Genomic DNA, 15,756 nt, shown 5'->3' on the forward strand with positions numbered 1-15,756 from the left:
GTTGTAAAAATCAAGGTGTGCCGCAGAACAACTCGAAAGAAGAGGTCGAAGTCGCTGTGTTGGAAATATGAACAATTTACCATATTATTTTATTAACAGAAATACTAGATAAAATATGACTAATGTAGTTGAGATAAAACATGTCATGTAATCTAGCAGAGTGAAGGTAAATAGCATCTGAACATATGAACTAGAACAGAATATATGTAGAACAGAGGGTGGAACAAGAAATGCTAGAGCAAGAAACTGTAGCATGATCTTAAATAGAGAGACCAAGACGTACGGAGCAACGGCAGAAGCACCGGTCTTGGGGTCGGTGTCCTCGTCAGCCATGTCGTCGAAGAGGCTATTGACGTCGGGGGAGAAGTCGTCGTTGGGGAAATGGTCGTCGGTGTCCGGAGTGTCTGTGATGAGCCGGTTAGTAGTCGCGCAGAGCGCTCCCTAAAAACCTTATCACCCTTCTCCCATACAGGACTCAAAGAGGTGGGGTTTCGGAGGCCTACTGTCCCGACCTACGGTGCACGCCGCAAGCCAGGGGAAGATCGTAGCAGCAGCTCAACGATTGGAACTCGGTGGTGCGAGGGAGATGGTCTTCTGGTGTGTCTCTCTGGAGAGGAGCGACCTCTCTTTTATAGGCACGGGAGAAGGACGCGAATAGGCTGCGACGGGAACTGAAGCAAAAGAGGGAGACGAAACAATCGGGCAGCACCCGAAGGGTGCAGCGTTCGTATTCAATATCCACTACAACAAAAACTTTTTAGCTCCCGAGTGACCTTCCGTATACCCGTAGTGCATGGCAAAAATTCAGACATCCGCTCGGCTCATTCCCGCAACCCGCAGCATGTCGTGACAAGGCGTGGTGTGGCGAGCGGGCGGCGGAGGAGCGGACGTGAATGTCCCTCTTGTTCTCATGCTCATACATGTGGGAAACAACCTCCCTTATAAGGAGGTCCAACTCCTACCAAACTAGCAATATGGGACTAAACTTTAGTTCCACCTCTTGCCTTGCACGAATGGGCTGAGTGGGCCTCTAGGATTTATTAGGAATTTCTGAAATTATTTATTGGGTTGGCCCAAAATAGAAAATTCCAGCAATCCCCCACCAGATCCTAGAGGTACACAAAATTTGCCTTTGGTTCCAAAACACTGTTTTATATACCGGTACTGCGGTGGAGACTGTTAAGTTTAACTTCCACCTAAAACTCTATGCTATACTAGTTAGCAACTTCAACAGTGGACTAGGCCTTGAACTGCAAGTTTTCTACGAATCTAGCTTTAGACAAAGCCTTGACCGCTACTAGGCTACCGTGGGACTTCCCCGCGTGTGGAGCTTATGCGTCATACTCCGAGACCTTTCATGAGTTTACTAGAGAGCACCCTACTCTCATAGATTGCGACGTTTAACAATCAGACTCATATAGGTGTATTCTGTTGGAAATGTGTCCTAGAGGCAATAATAAAATGGTTATTATTATATTTCCTTGTTCATGATAATTGTCTATTGTTCATGCTATAATTGTATTGACCGAAAACCGTAATACATATGTGAATACATAGACCACAACATGTCCCTAGTAAGTCTCTAGTTGACTAGCTCGTTGATCAATAAATGGTCATGGTTTCTTGGCCATGGACATTGGATGTCGTTGATAACAGGATCACATCATCGGGAGAATGATGTGATGGACAAGACCCAATCCTAAGCATAGCACAAGATAGTGTAGTTCGTTTGCTAGAGCTTTCCCAATGTCAAGTATCATTTCCTTAGACCATGAGATTGTGCAACTCCGGATACCATAGGAGTGCTTTGGGTGTATCAAATGTCACAACGTAACTCGGTGGCTATAAAGGTGCACTACAGGTATCTCCGAAAGTGTCTGTTGGGTTGGCACGAATCGAGACAGGGATTTGTTACTCCGTATGACAGAGAGGTATCTCTGGGCCCACTCGGTAATGCATCATCATAATGAGCTCAATGTGACTAAGGAGTTAGCCACGGGATCATGCATTACGGAACGAGTAAAGAGACTTGCCGGTAACGAGATTGAACGAGGTATGGGGATACCACGATCGAATATCGGGCAAGTAACATACCGATAGACAAAGGGAATTGAATACGGGATTGATTGAATCCCCGACATCGTGGTTCACCTGATGAGATCATCGTGGAACATGTGGGAGCCAACATGGGTATCCAGACCCCGCTATTGGTTATTGGCCGGAGAATGTCTCGGTCATGTCTATATGGTTCCCGAACCCGTATGGTCTACACACTTAAGGTTCGGTGACGCTAGAGTTGTTATGGGAAATAGTATGTGGTTACCGAAGGTTGTTCGGAGTCCCGGATGAGATCCTGGACGTGACGAGGAACTCCAGAATATGGTCCGGAGATGAAGATCGATATATTGGACGAAGGGTATTGGAGTCCGGAATTGTTCCGGAGGTACCGGGTGACGACCAGCGTGTCCGAAAGGGGTTTCGAAGGCACTGGCAAGCGTTGGGGGGCTTATGGGCCAAGGGGAGGGGGGACATCAGCCCATTAAGGGTTGTGCACCCCTCCCACCCTATCTCACGTAACGTGGAGAGGTGGGGGCGCCTCCCCTAGGGCAGCCACCCCTCCCGCCTTGGGGGGCAAGTTTCCTAGGGGTGGGGGCGCCCAAACCCATCTAGGGTTTCCCCTGTGGCCGCCGCCCCTCCCCTAGGGAAACCCTAAGGCGCCTCCTCCTCCACCTTCCCCCTATATATAGTTAGGGAGAGAGAGGGCAGCCGCACCCCCTTCCCTGGTGCAGCCCTCTCCTCCTCCAACACCTCCTCCTCCCCCATAGTGTTTGACGAAGCCCTGCCGGAGAACCACGAGCTCCACCACCACCACGACGTCGTGCTACCGGAGCTTTCCCTCAACTTCTCCTCTTCCCTTGCTGGATCAAGAAGGAGGAGACGTCCTCGGGCTGTACGTGTGTTGAACGCGAAGGCGCCGTCCGTTCGGCGCTAGATCGGATCTTCCGCGATTTGAATCGCCGCGAGTACGACCCCATCAACCGCGTTCTTGTAACGCTTCCGCTTAGCGATCTTCAAGGGTATGAAGATGCACTCCCTCTCTCTCGTTGCTAGCATCTCCTAGATTGATCTTGGTGACACGTAGGAAAATTTTGAATTATTACTACTTTCCCCAACATATTCTTCAAAATATGTTTTGCAGGACAACATCTCTGCTTAAATAAGCCACTTAGAACACATTAAGATATACATCAACCTGCCATGCAGATAAGGAGAGTATTGCATCTTCATGGAGTGGTATTGTTAATAGTAAGGATACTCTCCTCTCGGTTGACCAACAACTTGTCTTCCACATCTAATTCACGGGATCTCTTATCACATAGATTAGGTTACCACTATGAACAACTCATATTGTGGGTCTCATACCATCTCCTTCGGTGCATTATCTATCAAATTACGTGATAGACCCTCAGTAAAAGGATCTACCAGATTTTTAGACGTTTGGACCTAATCCAATGCAATAACTTTAGAGTTTTTCATTTTCCACTTTAACTTTCTCTGAACATGTCTTGATGACTTCATGTGGGAACGACTAGAATAGAAGAAGAGGTTCAGGTGCAAAAATAGAAAAAACGATTATGGGCCGTTGGATGGACCATGCATCGTACAGATTGTACTGAGTGGAATCTGTGCGCAAAACTGACATTCGAGTCCCTGGCTCCTAGCTATTTTCCTCCTCGCACCCTTCTTCTTCTTCGAGCCCCCCATAGCGGCAGCACAATCCCCCTCCAAGGCTCCAACCATAACCCTCCGCCGCCCGCCGTCGATGATTGGGAAACCCTAAGGCGCCTCCTCCTCCCCCTTCACACAGTAGCCGCTAATGCCGCCCGCCGCCCGACCGACCGCGAATCCTTTTGCAACAGCGACATAACCACGGCCATGGTGGTGAGTTCCACCACTCCTCAAGCTTTCTTCCCCCTCCTTCACGGAGTGCAGAGTCTCCACACGACTGACTTCCGTGCAGCAATTCCTCTTTCCCCTTTCTTTTTGAGAAGTATTCCTCTCCCTCTCTCTCTCTCTCTGTCCCTTGCCCCTCCTCTTCTCTTTCTTGTGTGGCGCATCTGTTCTCCCTCGGATGGCCCCTCTTCTCCCCCCTTGCTTGTTCTCTCATGAAATTCCCGCAAACTGAGCCACCTCTCAAGCTCCAACCACCTTCCTGGATGCACGAAATCTGGTCTCATTGTCCCTATATATATTGCAGATCAATTAGGAGATGTAGACATTTTTTGCGATAAAGTTGTCGAAGAAATTTAAGTGGCAAACCAGATCAGGTTTGAGGTAATGAGCGTCATTCTGGTGTCATGCGTTTGTTGTATGTGCTACTGTTTTTGTACCATTGTTTCGGCATATTTTTGAATCCCTCTCTTTTGTGTGTATTGATTCTGAAGCATGTGTAAGCCTGCTTACTCCATATTTTGATTCTGAAGCATGTGCGAGGCTGCATAATCTGTATTTTTTAACAGTGGATTTATACAGATTCTGACTGTCGCACAGGGAAGACATGTTTGATTTCCTCTGTTCTTTGGGTCCCCATTGTTCCTCAAGCTTTATGCTTACGGAAATATATGTTCTTGTGCTGATGTATTCCTCTGATGGTAGGCATCAGACTAGAGTAGGAACTAAAGTTTAAACTAGATAATATCTCCCTAAGGTTTGGCCTAGAAACGATGATCTCAGTTCTGACTGTAATTTTCGTCTCAAGATCCAGTGATGAAGGGGAGCAGTGCAACGTTGCCTTTAGTAAAGTTGATAGTTCCAATTATCCCAGCATGTGCACCAAAACTATCATGTGAGAACATCGGTCTACGAAAGTAAAGAATATGTTGATGCACCTAACATTCTGTTAATCCAATGTGTGATGTTGTTTGCTAAAAAAATTGTTTGTAGCTATGGAATTGGTCAACAGTGCTCAAAATCAAGATTAATTCCTCACTGCTTCTCATTGATGATTCCAGTACACCAAAAAAGAAATAGTCATTCTCTCAAGAGGTACACACACTTTTGAAATTTATGTACTTTAATTTCTTATGTTTGTCCATGTTAAATTCCATGACTTCATTCATGTCTCGTAGGAAAGTATACACCCTTATCATGTGTCATGTCCATGCCAAACCATTGGCCTTGCAGTTTGACTGACCTCTTCTTCTTTTTTTGCAAGTAAATTTGACTGACCTCTTTACTATCACTAAAGCAAGTATGCATGTTCCGGATTTATGATTAATTCTTCTTCCATGACACATGCCTTTCTATTATCTTGTTCACTTATATTTCTCATGATGTTGTAGTTTTCTTGTTATTAAAAGGTATAATGTAATGCATACCATCACTAATTTGCATCAACAGTATAGATATAAAACCCCCTTTCTTGTTTGTCGTTGCTACTTATGAAGTTATGCTTTTAGATAGTCGTTGAAACCTGTAATCTGCTGACAGGGTTATATTAAGGAGTGGCTCTGCTAATATTGTTGTTGTCAAACTCATGACCAGTTTTGAGTGATTAAAATGTCCAGTTGCTTCGAGGGTTCAACACATCATTTTATCGTACGATACGCTCTTTTCTTATTTGTACATACAATTGGCTATTCGAAAATGCCAAGGTTTTATAAAGGATGGATTTCTAATAGGACAACTAAATAATTGTATTGCCTAATTCTGCCGGTTGTGGCGAATCTCTAGAATGCACTAGAGTGGTTTTTCCTGTACAAGATAAATAATGTTTATATAATTTGTTCATTATTGGTAAGTTAGGATTATCCACAACATAGTGGCTTGTCTGTCAGTTTCAGCATAGAAACATACTTTAGGTTGTCTTTGCGATGAATGTGATTTCTTCTCCATTTTTCCTTCCGTGTGGTATGTGCAGGAAACACAGCTAAATGGTATTGTGAATGCATATTTATTTGATCAGCTCATGATTAAAATGTTTTAAGTATGAATGTATGACACATACATGGACTTGCACTAACTGAATCATATTTGTTACGTTCAATCTCTCCCGGGACAAGAAGCTCGATGAACAAGAGGCACTACATCTGGAGGCAACTGTTGTGTGCCAGCAAGATATCAACATTGATGCAGTTTTTAATAGCAATTCTTGTTGAGCGATGATTATTATACCCCTGCAGACTTAGCCTTGCCCGTCATGTACCAAAGCTGATGCAATTTCGCTAACAATGTTTGTTGATCCTGTCATGTTTTTTATAACTTGATATGAATGTCTTCTTTTGTTATGTCCGGGATGTTCCAGTTTGACATGTACTAAACAGATGTGGCGGGGATAGTCCAGTTTGACATGTACTCAAGTATTTGTGTCTGGAATGGTCCATTTTACCATCTTGTACCTGAGATGGTCCAGCTTACACGTATTTACATATAGTGCATGTGCCTGTGAGAGTGTCTTAATTTTTGTCATGTACTCAAATATCTTTGAAAAATGTTGACATACTCTTGAGTGACCATCATGTTCAAGTTTCTTGCATAATTATTTTATATGGTATAACCCACTATTGTACTTAATAGACGTGCAATGGGAAGGAACAGGAATGAACGCTGTGAAAATATGGCAGTCTTACTAGTAAGAACAAAATGTTTGGACAGGAAAAGGTGGAGGTGGTTACTGCAAAAGTCTAGTTTACATCTTACTACCAGTAAGGGGGTTTTCATAAAATGTACATTAAGTGGCCTAGGATGCCTCCACTTGAATCTGTACCATTCACGCTGGATCCGACGGCTCAGATTCGTTTTTCTATTTTTGCACTACAAGTTGTGCTTTTATTGTAGTCGCTCCCACTTCATGTTATCCTTTGAGCTACTCACTTTAGCGATCACAGTTTGGTTGTCGCGGGTCAAAGGATACCCGGTATAGGTTTCTCAACAATCGGCAAGTCATTCAAGAGCCGACGAAGCCAATCTGCTTCGACTGTAGCTGTATCTAGTGATGTGAGTTCTGCTTTCATTGTTGACCTCGTTAGAATGGTCTGCTTGCAAGACTTCCAAGAAACAACGTCACCTCCATGAGTGAATACATATCCGCTCGTGGCCTTTATCTCATCAGCATCAGAGATCCAGTTTAAATCACTATACCCTTCCAGTACATTTGGGTACCCAGTGTAGCGAATTCCATAACTCGCAGTGCCTTTCAAGTAACGCAGAACTCTCTCTAGAACTTTCCAATGCACATCTCCTGGTTTTGAGACAAACCGGCTCAGTTTGCTAACAGCAAAAAAGATGTCAGGTCTTGTAGCACTGGTTAAGTACATAAGCGAGCCAATAATCTGAGAATATTTCAATTGATATCTAGCAATTCTTCGATTCTTTCAAAGCAACACGCTAGCATCATATGGTGTTGGAGAGGGCTTGCAGTCGCTATAGCCAAAGCGACTCAAGATCTTTTTCACATAGTGAGATTGAAACAATGTAATCCCATCATCATCGTCTCTCAACCGCTTGATGTTCAGAATAACATTAGCCACTCCTAAATCCTTCATCTCAAAACAATGAGATAGAAAATCCTTGACCTCCTTAATAACATTAAGATTTATTTCAAAAATCAGTATGGCATCAACATACAAGCAAAGGATAACTCCCTCGCCCCCATCTTGGCGATAGTACACATTTTATCAGCTTCGTTTACAACAAAGCCTGCAGCTGTTAAAGTTCTTTTAAACTTCTCATGCCACTTCTTGGATGCTTGCTTAAGTCCACATAAAGACTTCGACTTGCACACTTTTCCTTCCTGGCCATCTACTACAAATGAAGGAAATATGCTCTAAAGACAATAATAAAGTTGTTATTTATATTTCCTTATATCATGATAAATGTTTATTATTCATGCTAGAAACTTGCTTGACGGCTAGGGCTAGTGAATGACGTTTTGGCTCCCGGAAGCGCACGCTCCCCATGAATAGCAAAAATATATATATAGTAAATGTTTTTAAAAAATTCAGATTTTTTTTCTAGATGTTCATGTTAGGGTCACAAGCATCCTTAAAAAAAATATGTGAAACGGAGCTGCGATGTTTTGCCCGTGAAAAAACAAATTGAGGGTGACAATTTGGGATAACATTTGGTGTTTTTTTTCACATGTCAAATTGTTTAATCTTTTTGTCTGTAAATTTGTATGTAGCATTTAGATGTGACAAAGAACACATAGAACTTTTGTTGGAATACTTTTGACATTTCAAATAATATTTTTCACGCGCAGGAGCGCGCACTCCCAAGAGCACCAACAAATTTCCGGTACAAGGAGAGAGAGAGACAAGGAGGACCAACTACATGACCAGCAAAAACTAGCATCTCAGTACGACCAAGATACCAGGTTCAGAACCAGAGTAAACACTAGAGCGAACATAAATGAACCCGCGATTCAACGGATTGAAATGTGTCGAAGGATCAAAAGCTGCTTCAACCAAGTACTGTAGTACTGAGCATAAATGGAACATTTTTCTACTAAATCATCAATGAAGCAACTAAAGACCATATTTGAGGATCACATGAACTCAGGCTAAGACGGCATAAAACACACATAGGAAAACATTCTTATGCTTTAATATTGCAGACGTACAAACTATAAACTTATGGCGCCTTGGCCAGCATAACTTCTCTATATAATTCCAGCGCCTCATCCATGATATTTGCTTTAGATAAAAGCTGTGCTCTTTTCTTCCCCGAAGGATGATATATGTCATTCCCAGCTAGCTTCTCAACGGTCTTAGGGGCTATGTGTGGATCGAAACCAGCAGCAGCCATTATCAGCATTCCCATGCGATCTGCCTCTCTCTCGATCCTACATAGGGAACATCATCAGGAGTGATTCTAACATGAAATGTTCACATAGAAAAGTTAAACATAAAACAAGCTAGAGAACTGTAGATCAAGTAAATGAACTCAGAGGCGACACCCATGAAGGGGATACATTGCATAACAAAGAGTTTGGCTAACCAACCAAGTTCCGATCTAGAATAGACCAGTGACTTTTGTTCCATGTAGATGCCCCAAAAGCTATACAACCTACTCAATTAAACACTACTTGCCTTACAGATGCATCTCTGCCGAAATTAAAACAGTTTATAAAGGAATAAAGGGGCAAGAGAAATTCTGCAACTCGTATAAATTCTTGAATGCATCACATGCAAAATTAGATTTGGGAGAATCGATTTGGCTAGTTAAACTTGGGTATTTGTGTTACTAGCTACATAAATTAGATTTGGATGAATGATTTTGGAGGTTTCAAAGTTAACATGGATTCTTTTTATGAATATATCACTGTATATAGACTACTATGTCAATTAAATTTTCTTTTGGGGTGACATGGCAGCAAAGATACCCCAGTAGATCTGCCTACGAAACTCATCATCGACAATCTGAGATGCAGAAGTGAATATACCTTCGTACGAAGTACACCTTGAGAGGATAAGGAAACCACTTCTTATATATAATTAACTCTGACCAGTGTCTGGCAACCAAATGTGCAATCTACAAAGAGGAGCAATAATGTCAACTTGAATACACCGGGAAAAGACTCAAAAGAAAAATAAACCTATTAATTCAGTAGGCCTACCTCATGTGCAAGAATAGTAGCAATTTCGGCATCAGTCTCCAAATTATTGAGCAATCCAGTGAACACTAAAATTTTGCCATTGGACCATGACACTGCACCCATATGCTGATCATTTTTCATAACAAACACCTCCAAGTCAAGACCATCAAGGTGAGTTATCTGTGGCTGTGATCTGCATGACTTGCCCTGTTTATTGCTCTCAACTGCATGCCTACCATCTAAGCTTGCGTCTTTGCCAGGGGAGCCATGGACCAAGGCCGCATCAGAACCCTTGATATCAAGGCCACGTTGAACGGCGCGAACAAGTTTCGCTGTGATAAGATTGACACGTACACTGTCGGGGTGGAGCGGGCTAAAGAACGTGGATGGGTAATTCCTCTTGAACATAGAAAAACATGACTCGCCATACTCGCGGTCATCTAGAGGAGAGCGAACGACAAAGTGGATCCGGTTGGTATAAGGCACAGTCTCAAAGCGTAAGAAACGAGTTTGGCTGGTGTATGGGACACGAACAAGATAAGTGTGGTAGACAAACGACCACATAATGTTGATAAAAGCTGCAGCCACTGTGACCTTCCACAAACATCCAAAGTAGCTACGAGCAAAATGGATCGCCGATCTCGATGGGGCCACGCAATACTGCCAAGGCCGACATACAACTTGACGAATATGACCGAAGAAGAGTCCTCGGATGGGTCCCAAAATCTGCTGTTGCTGCAATGGAGCACTGAAGTACCACCGAGGAAGAAAGATGCCAGGCGTAATGCCTCGAAAAAGGAGTCTTCGGATAGATTCCATGTCCTTGAATTGCCGTGTGGTGGTGTAGAAACACCTAGGTAGCAGTGCCCCCCGTGCTAACGCAGGCGATCGACTATTGTGAGGCAAAATACGGCTGAAGAGGCGTCGATGAGTTGAGGCCAAGACCTCCCCATGCCATGGCACCGTCCGGTAGGGCCGAGAAAGCAGTGTCGCTTGTGCTAATGCAGGCGGTCGATTAATGTGCTTGATGATGTTGTGGAACAGACGCCCTTGGATCGGACCATGCCATGGGGCGGTGTAGTAGTGCCGAGGAAGCAGCATCGCTTGAGGCAACACAGGCGGTCTACAGCTGTGTTGAAATAAGAGTCCTCTGGTTCTGTCCAAGACCACAGAGGACTGCTCTGGCTGTGGCTGCAGGAGGCGGAAGGCCGTGGGCTTGTAGAGGAACGGAGGCAAGAGGACGGACGGCGAGATTCCCCTGCAGCTCATGTTCTTGGGTTTGAATTTCTACCAGGAAGAATTTTTGAGCACCGGCTTTCGTCTATACAGGGGTTGGATTCGCCAGGATGTATATATGAGCGACGGTGTTGGGCTGTTGGGAACTTGGGATCGGAGTAGGACCGTAATCCTTGACGGACTGGAATACTGTGGACGGATAATCCGAGTTAGAGAAAGAAAAAAATTATCATCAGATCCGGTTCATAGGAGAAGAGGAATCCGGCCCAATCTCTTTCTTTGCCTTTGATGGCAAAAAAAAAGGGGGGAGGGGATTACCAGCGAAGCTGCCACAACGCCGCCGCCGGACCGCCTTGCCCCGGCGCTCGCGGCCAGGACACCCTGTCGCCGCTGGATCCGTGCGCTAAGTGGATTCAGGCATTGAAGCGCGATTGGGGTACCCTGCCGCCGCTGGGCCAGGACACCCTGCCGCCGCTGCTCATGTGTTGGAAGGATTAGGGTTGGGGACGCGCAAGCGGCGGCCGCCGCCCAGAGTCAGAGGGAAGGGGAGAACTGAAACTACCGCCGAGGGGACGTACTACACCCAGCGCCGTTGATCTACATCCGACGACACTCGCTACCAGCGCCACTTTCACTCGCATGGACACGAAAACAAGCAGCCCATGCGGCCCAGTACGCCCAGAAGGCCAGAACTCCCCGTGACGGAGGCTATGGAGGGGGCGGAGCAAGCCACTGCCCCGTGACGCGCCGAAGCAAGCATCGTCGCGCCGTCGAGCTTTCGAGGCCACTAATCCAACGCCGTTGGCTACTCAGGCTCTAGACAACGCCGTTCCCTGCTACTTCTTTTGTATTAATATTTATCAGTTTTAGTTGGACAGATCCAGCAGAGGAAGTAACGCAGCAGAGACAAAGCCAAATTTGTAATTGATGTAAATCAAAAGTAATGTGTAATGAATAGTGTGAGTGGATTTAAATTCAGTTTGCAATGTGATTTGAGAGTGGAGTTGAGTGAATAGTTTGCCTTAATTTTTGTTTGGTTGTTGAGTTTATTTGACTGAATGTTTGAGTTGAGAGTGGAGTTGAGCGATTCCAGGACTACAAAGACCAACAAGTCACAATCCTTGATTTGGCTGTTGAATGTACAATTACCATAAAAGTGACACTTGAACAGAGGCCTTGCATATAGAACTTGCAGGTGCATCGAACAAAATAGATGCCAAAACAGGGTAATATATCTCTGGGATATATGGCTGGAGATTGAGCATTATAATTGCTACTTGTAGTGAAGTTCGACTTGTACATGTGCATAATTAGACCAAAGCAAATGGCAAAATGTTGTCTAGAACTAAACTTGGACTTGAAAAGATCATCTGTAATTGCCCATCAATTCTTGTTTGCTCTCTCATTCATTTGCCCAAAAACAACAGTACTTCACCATGAGCCAGTGAAAAGATCATCTGTAATTGGCCCCTGAAAGTTAAATAAATAAGAATACCATATGAGCAAGATTTTACCATCAACAACTGAGTGAAGCTAAGGCTGGTCTTGTAACCTTCAGGCACCTCCGCATTATCCCTATAAACCCTATCATTTGCAACTTGTGCACCACCACCACCTGCCACTTCCCCCACCTCTTGTATCTTGTTGTGAATTAAAATTGGAGGCCGTGAGAATTAATGGACATAATGATAACAACGAAAGCACTCTATAGTTTAGCAACATGCATATTCACCCAACTGTGATGTAGCTCTGCTTTCTCTCCTTTCCCTAGCCTTGTGCTTCTTATCGAGCCAAATTTATTTTCGTTTTGAACTCTTTGTTTGGACCTCCTTTTTCTTTAGACGTGCATTAGTCAACAAGTCATTTGGCGGCCTAGCATCTGTCGGAATTGTACATGGATACTCGGATGTGCTTGCACATGCATTAATGTTTTCTTCAATTTGTTTACCAAGGACGTCAAGTGTGTCGTCTACTATCACGACACATTCCCAAAAGTAGGCCGCTCAATCTACCAAATTATGAAATTTGTGGGACATATATTTGTAGCTAAGCATGGCATCCATATTCGGATTTAAGATGATATTTCTTCCTTCCTTGTCTTGTACAGTTCCACTCCGTGCTTCCTTTGTCCGGCGCTTTAACACACATAATGTGGCGGTAGTGACTTGATATTCATCAAATCGAGAACTTTAAGAACATGGCCACACAATATCCCAATTCTATCAAATTGCCGACAGCAGCACACAACTGTTTGCTTCAAAGGATCACTGATAACTTTATACTCCTCCTCAAAGATACAATCTCCTACTAGATATTCATTACAACCATCTAATGCCTTGGTACAAACTCACAAGGATATTTCATATTCACCTTGAAAAGCTTCAAAAATACCAGATGTATATAACTTGCTAGCTTGCACCAACATAGGTCTCCTCATAAATATTCTAGGCAACCTTTTCCTTGATTCAAATTCTGAATTCAGTTCATTGTTCCTTTTTCCCTTGCACCACCCTTTCAAAATGCTTAAAGAACCGGACGATGTCAATATCAGATTTGAAATGGAATTTCAAGTTATTATTCAAGCTCTCACTCAATTGTGTACTTCTCATTCCTAATGTGAAGATATCCTTCATATAATATTCAGCCCATTTTTCCTTTAACTTATATATATACTATCCAACCAAGTTTGCTTGCTCATCTTTTTCCTTATGAGGTCAATTTTGTGTTCAAATTCTGCCATGTCTTCATACTCAAACATGCACGCGCTAAAATCTGATAGAATACTTGTTTCTTGATTCTCCTCTTTTTCCTTCTCTTCATTCTCTTCTTTTTTCCTTCTCTTGCTTCTTATGTTTTTTCTTCCCTTTTTTCTTCTCCCCATTTTTCTCTTCATCATTCTCTTCATGTAGATGTTTGACATCATTCTGCATAATGTGAAAGGTGCATAAACCATGTCGTGCTTCTGCAAACACGTCCTCAACTGCATTTCCCATTGCGGTCTGATGGTTGATGGACGGTGCCAAGCAAAGGACGTGCCTCTGACTTGGAATCGCTGAGTCAGAGGATCGCGTTCCCGTTCCATTAGGGTTAGGGTGAGAGTAAGCACTTTTCGGCAACGTCCTAACTTCCTGATGTCTTCGCAACGTCATTTTTAAGCGACCTTCGCAATGTCATTTCTTTCTTAGATTTCGCATTTATCTTTTGCTCTGGTTCGCCCGATCGCATTTGGGAAAAAAGAAAAAAATGAAATAATTCACAAAGAAAAAAGTTCGTGAATTCAAAAAAAATCCACTGATTTTGAAAAAAAACATGAAATGAAAAAAAGTTCATCGACTTTAAAAAAAGTTCATCCAATTTTACAAAAATTCATAGAATTTGAAAAAAAATCATTGAACTTGAAAAAGTTTCATCAAATTTGAAAAAAAGTTCATTGAATTTTACAAAAATTGAAATAGTTCATCTAATTTTAAAAAGGTCATCAATTTTGGAAAAAAATCAAGACTTTTTTTTGGAAAAGAACAAACCGAACTGTAGAACGAAACAAAAGAACAGGGCAAGCAACCACCAGTTCCATTTAAAAAAATTCACAAATATGAAAGTGATCACAATTTTCAAATATTGATCACAATTTCAAATAATGTTCTTGTTTTCAATTTTGTTCCTTTTTTATTCACAAAAACTGTTTGTGCTTTTGAAAATTTGTTCCCATTATCAAATTTTTGTTCTCAAAATTCTATAAATGTTAGGGTTTTCGGAAAATGTTCACAAATTTCAAAAACCAATCTATCGAAAAATGTGCACGTCTCTTGTTTTATCTTTCTGAAATTTGAAAATATGTCCGAGTTGGTAATTTTTTTATCGCATTTTGATACACTGCCCGTTTGTTAAAAAAAATCACAATTTCGAAGGAAAAATTCAAAAAATTCAAAAAACTGTCCAGATTCTTCATTGTATTAGTTCTTATACCAGCACGCTTCATATTTAGCATGAAGGCTTGTTAGGTCTACTGGGTAGCTCCTCTCGTATGCAACATGGAGATCCAGAAATTGAATCTTGGCAGCACTTTTTAGGCTTGCTTTTTTTTCACATTAACATCGCAGCGCTACTGTACAAGCAGGCGCGCCCGCTATTGGGCCGGCCCAGTCAGGGTTCCGTGCGTGCGTCGCACGGCTGTTTGACGCAGCAGAATACGTCTAATAGGAGCTCTCCGCTGATTCGATCTTGTGCACTTTTTTTTGAAAAAAGTTGATGGGAAAAAAGAGAGAATGGGCCAACCCAGAGCGGATCAGTATGTGCGCCTGTTAGCGAATTTAGCACCTCAAGCGTTGAATAGGATAGGGTACTCCAAAACCACTGGTTTTGCCAAAAATAACACAAAATACCACCACCTTCATGGCAATAACAAATCACACTAATTCCAAACTGAGCCGTGTCTATAGAATGGGTCGGCCCAGAGCGGAGCAGAATGTGCGCCCGTTAGCGAATTTCAAAGAAACTAGCATCTGAAGCGCTGAATAAGATATGCCCATACCGAACTAGTCGTCTGGTGGAGAGTAAATTGCTCAAAACCACCATATTTGTGGCTAGGATACTCCAAAACCATCGTTTTTGCCAAACCTCTACGGCAAGTAAATAACAAATCGCACAAATTCCAAACTAAGCCGCGTCTAACAGCGAAGCTAACGGGTGGGGTCAGTCTATCGCATCCTACCATCCATCCTGCCGCGTCTAACAGCGAAGTTGTGGCAGGATGCGACGGGCGCGCGTGGAGCGGTGCGCAGTTGCGTCCATCACCGTCCCGCCTCCAGTCACGCCCATCGGAGTGCCGCCTGGCTGGGTCTCCTCATGCCAGGCGAGGTCACGAACTAGTGGAGGATTCGGCGGGTGGCATGCCCGCTTCGTGTCGCCCTCGCATCCATCATCGG

The 15,756-nt window shown here is 43.3% G+C and overlaps 1 protein-coding gene and 1 long non-coding RNA gene across 2 annotated transcripts; one reads left to right on the forward strand and one right to left on the reverse strand.

Annotated features, from left to right (window-relative positions):
* Positions 1-3,754: 3,754 nt before the first annotated feature.
* LOC119327959 lies at positions 3,755-6,422 on the forward strand. The gene is made up of 2 exons (XR_005158770.1): positions 3,755-3,942; positions 4,259-6,422. It is a non-coding gene; the product is annotated as an uncharacterized LOC119327959 (long non-coding RNA).
* Positions 6,423-8,401: 1,979 nt separating this feature from the next.
* LOC119327787 lies at positions 8,402-11,412 on the reverse strand. The gene is made up of 4 exons (XM_037600873.1): positions 11,150-11,412; positions 9,617-11,020; positions 9,443-9,531; positions 8,402-8,842 (listed from the first exon to the last, which is right to left on the reverse strand). The coding sequence occupies exons 2-4, from the start codon at positions 10,862-10,864 to the stop codon at positions 8,632-8,634; spliced, it is 1,548 nt and encodes a 515-aa protein (XP_037456770.1). The 5' UTR covers positions 10,865-11,020; positions 11,150-11,412; the 3' UTR covers positions 8,402-8,631.
* Positions 11,413-15,756: the final 4,344 nt, after the last annotated feature.

Source organism: Triticum dicoccoides, chromosome 7A (assembly GCF_002162155.2).
Source record: "Triticum dicoccoides isolate Atlit2015 ecotype Zavitan chromosome 7A, WEW_v2.0, whole genome shotgun sequence".
NCBI lineage: Eukaryota > Viridiplantae > Streptophyta > Magnoliopsida > Poales > Poaceae > Triticum > Triticum dicoccoides.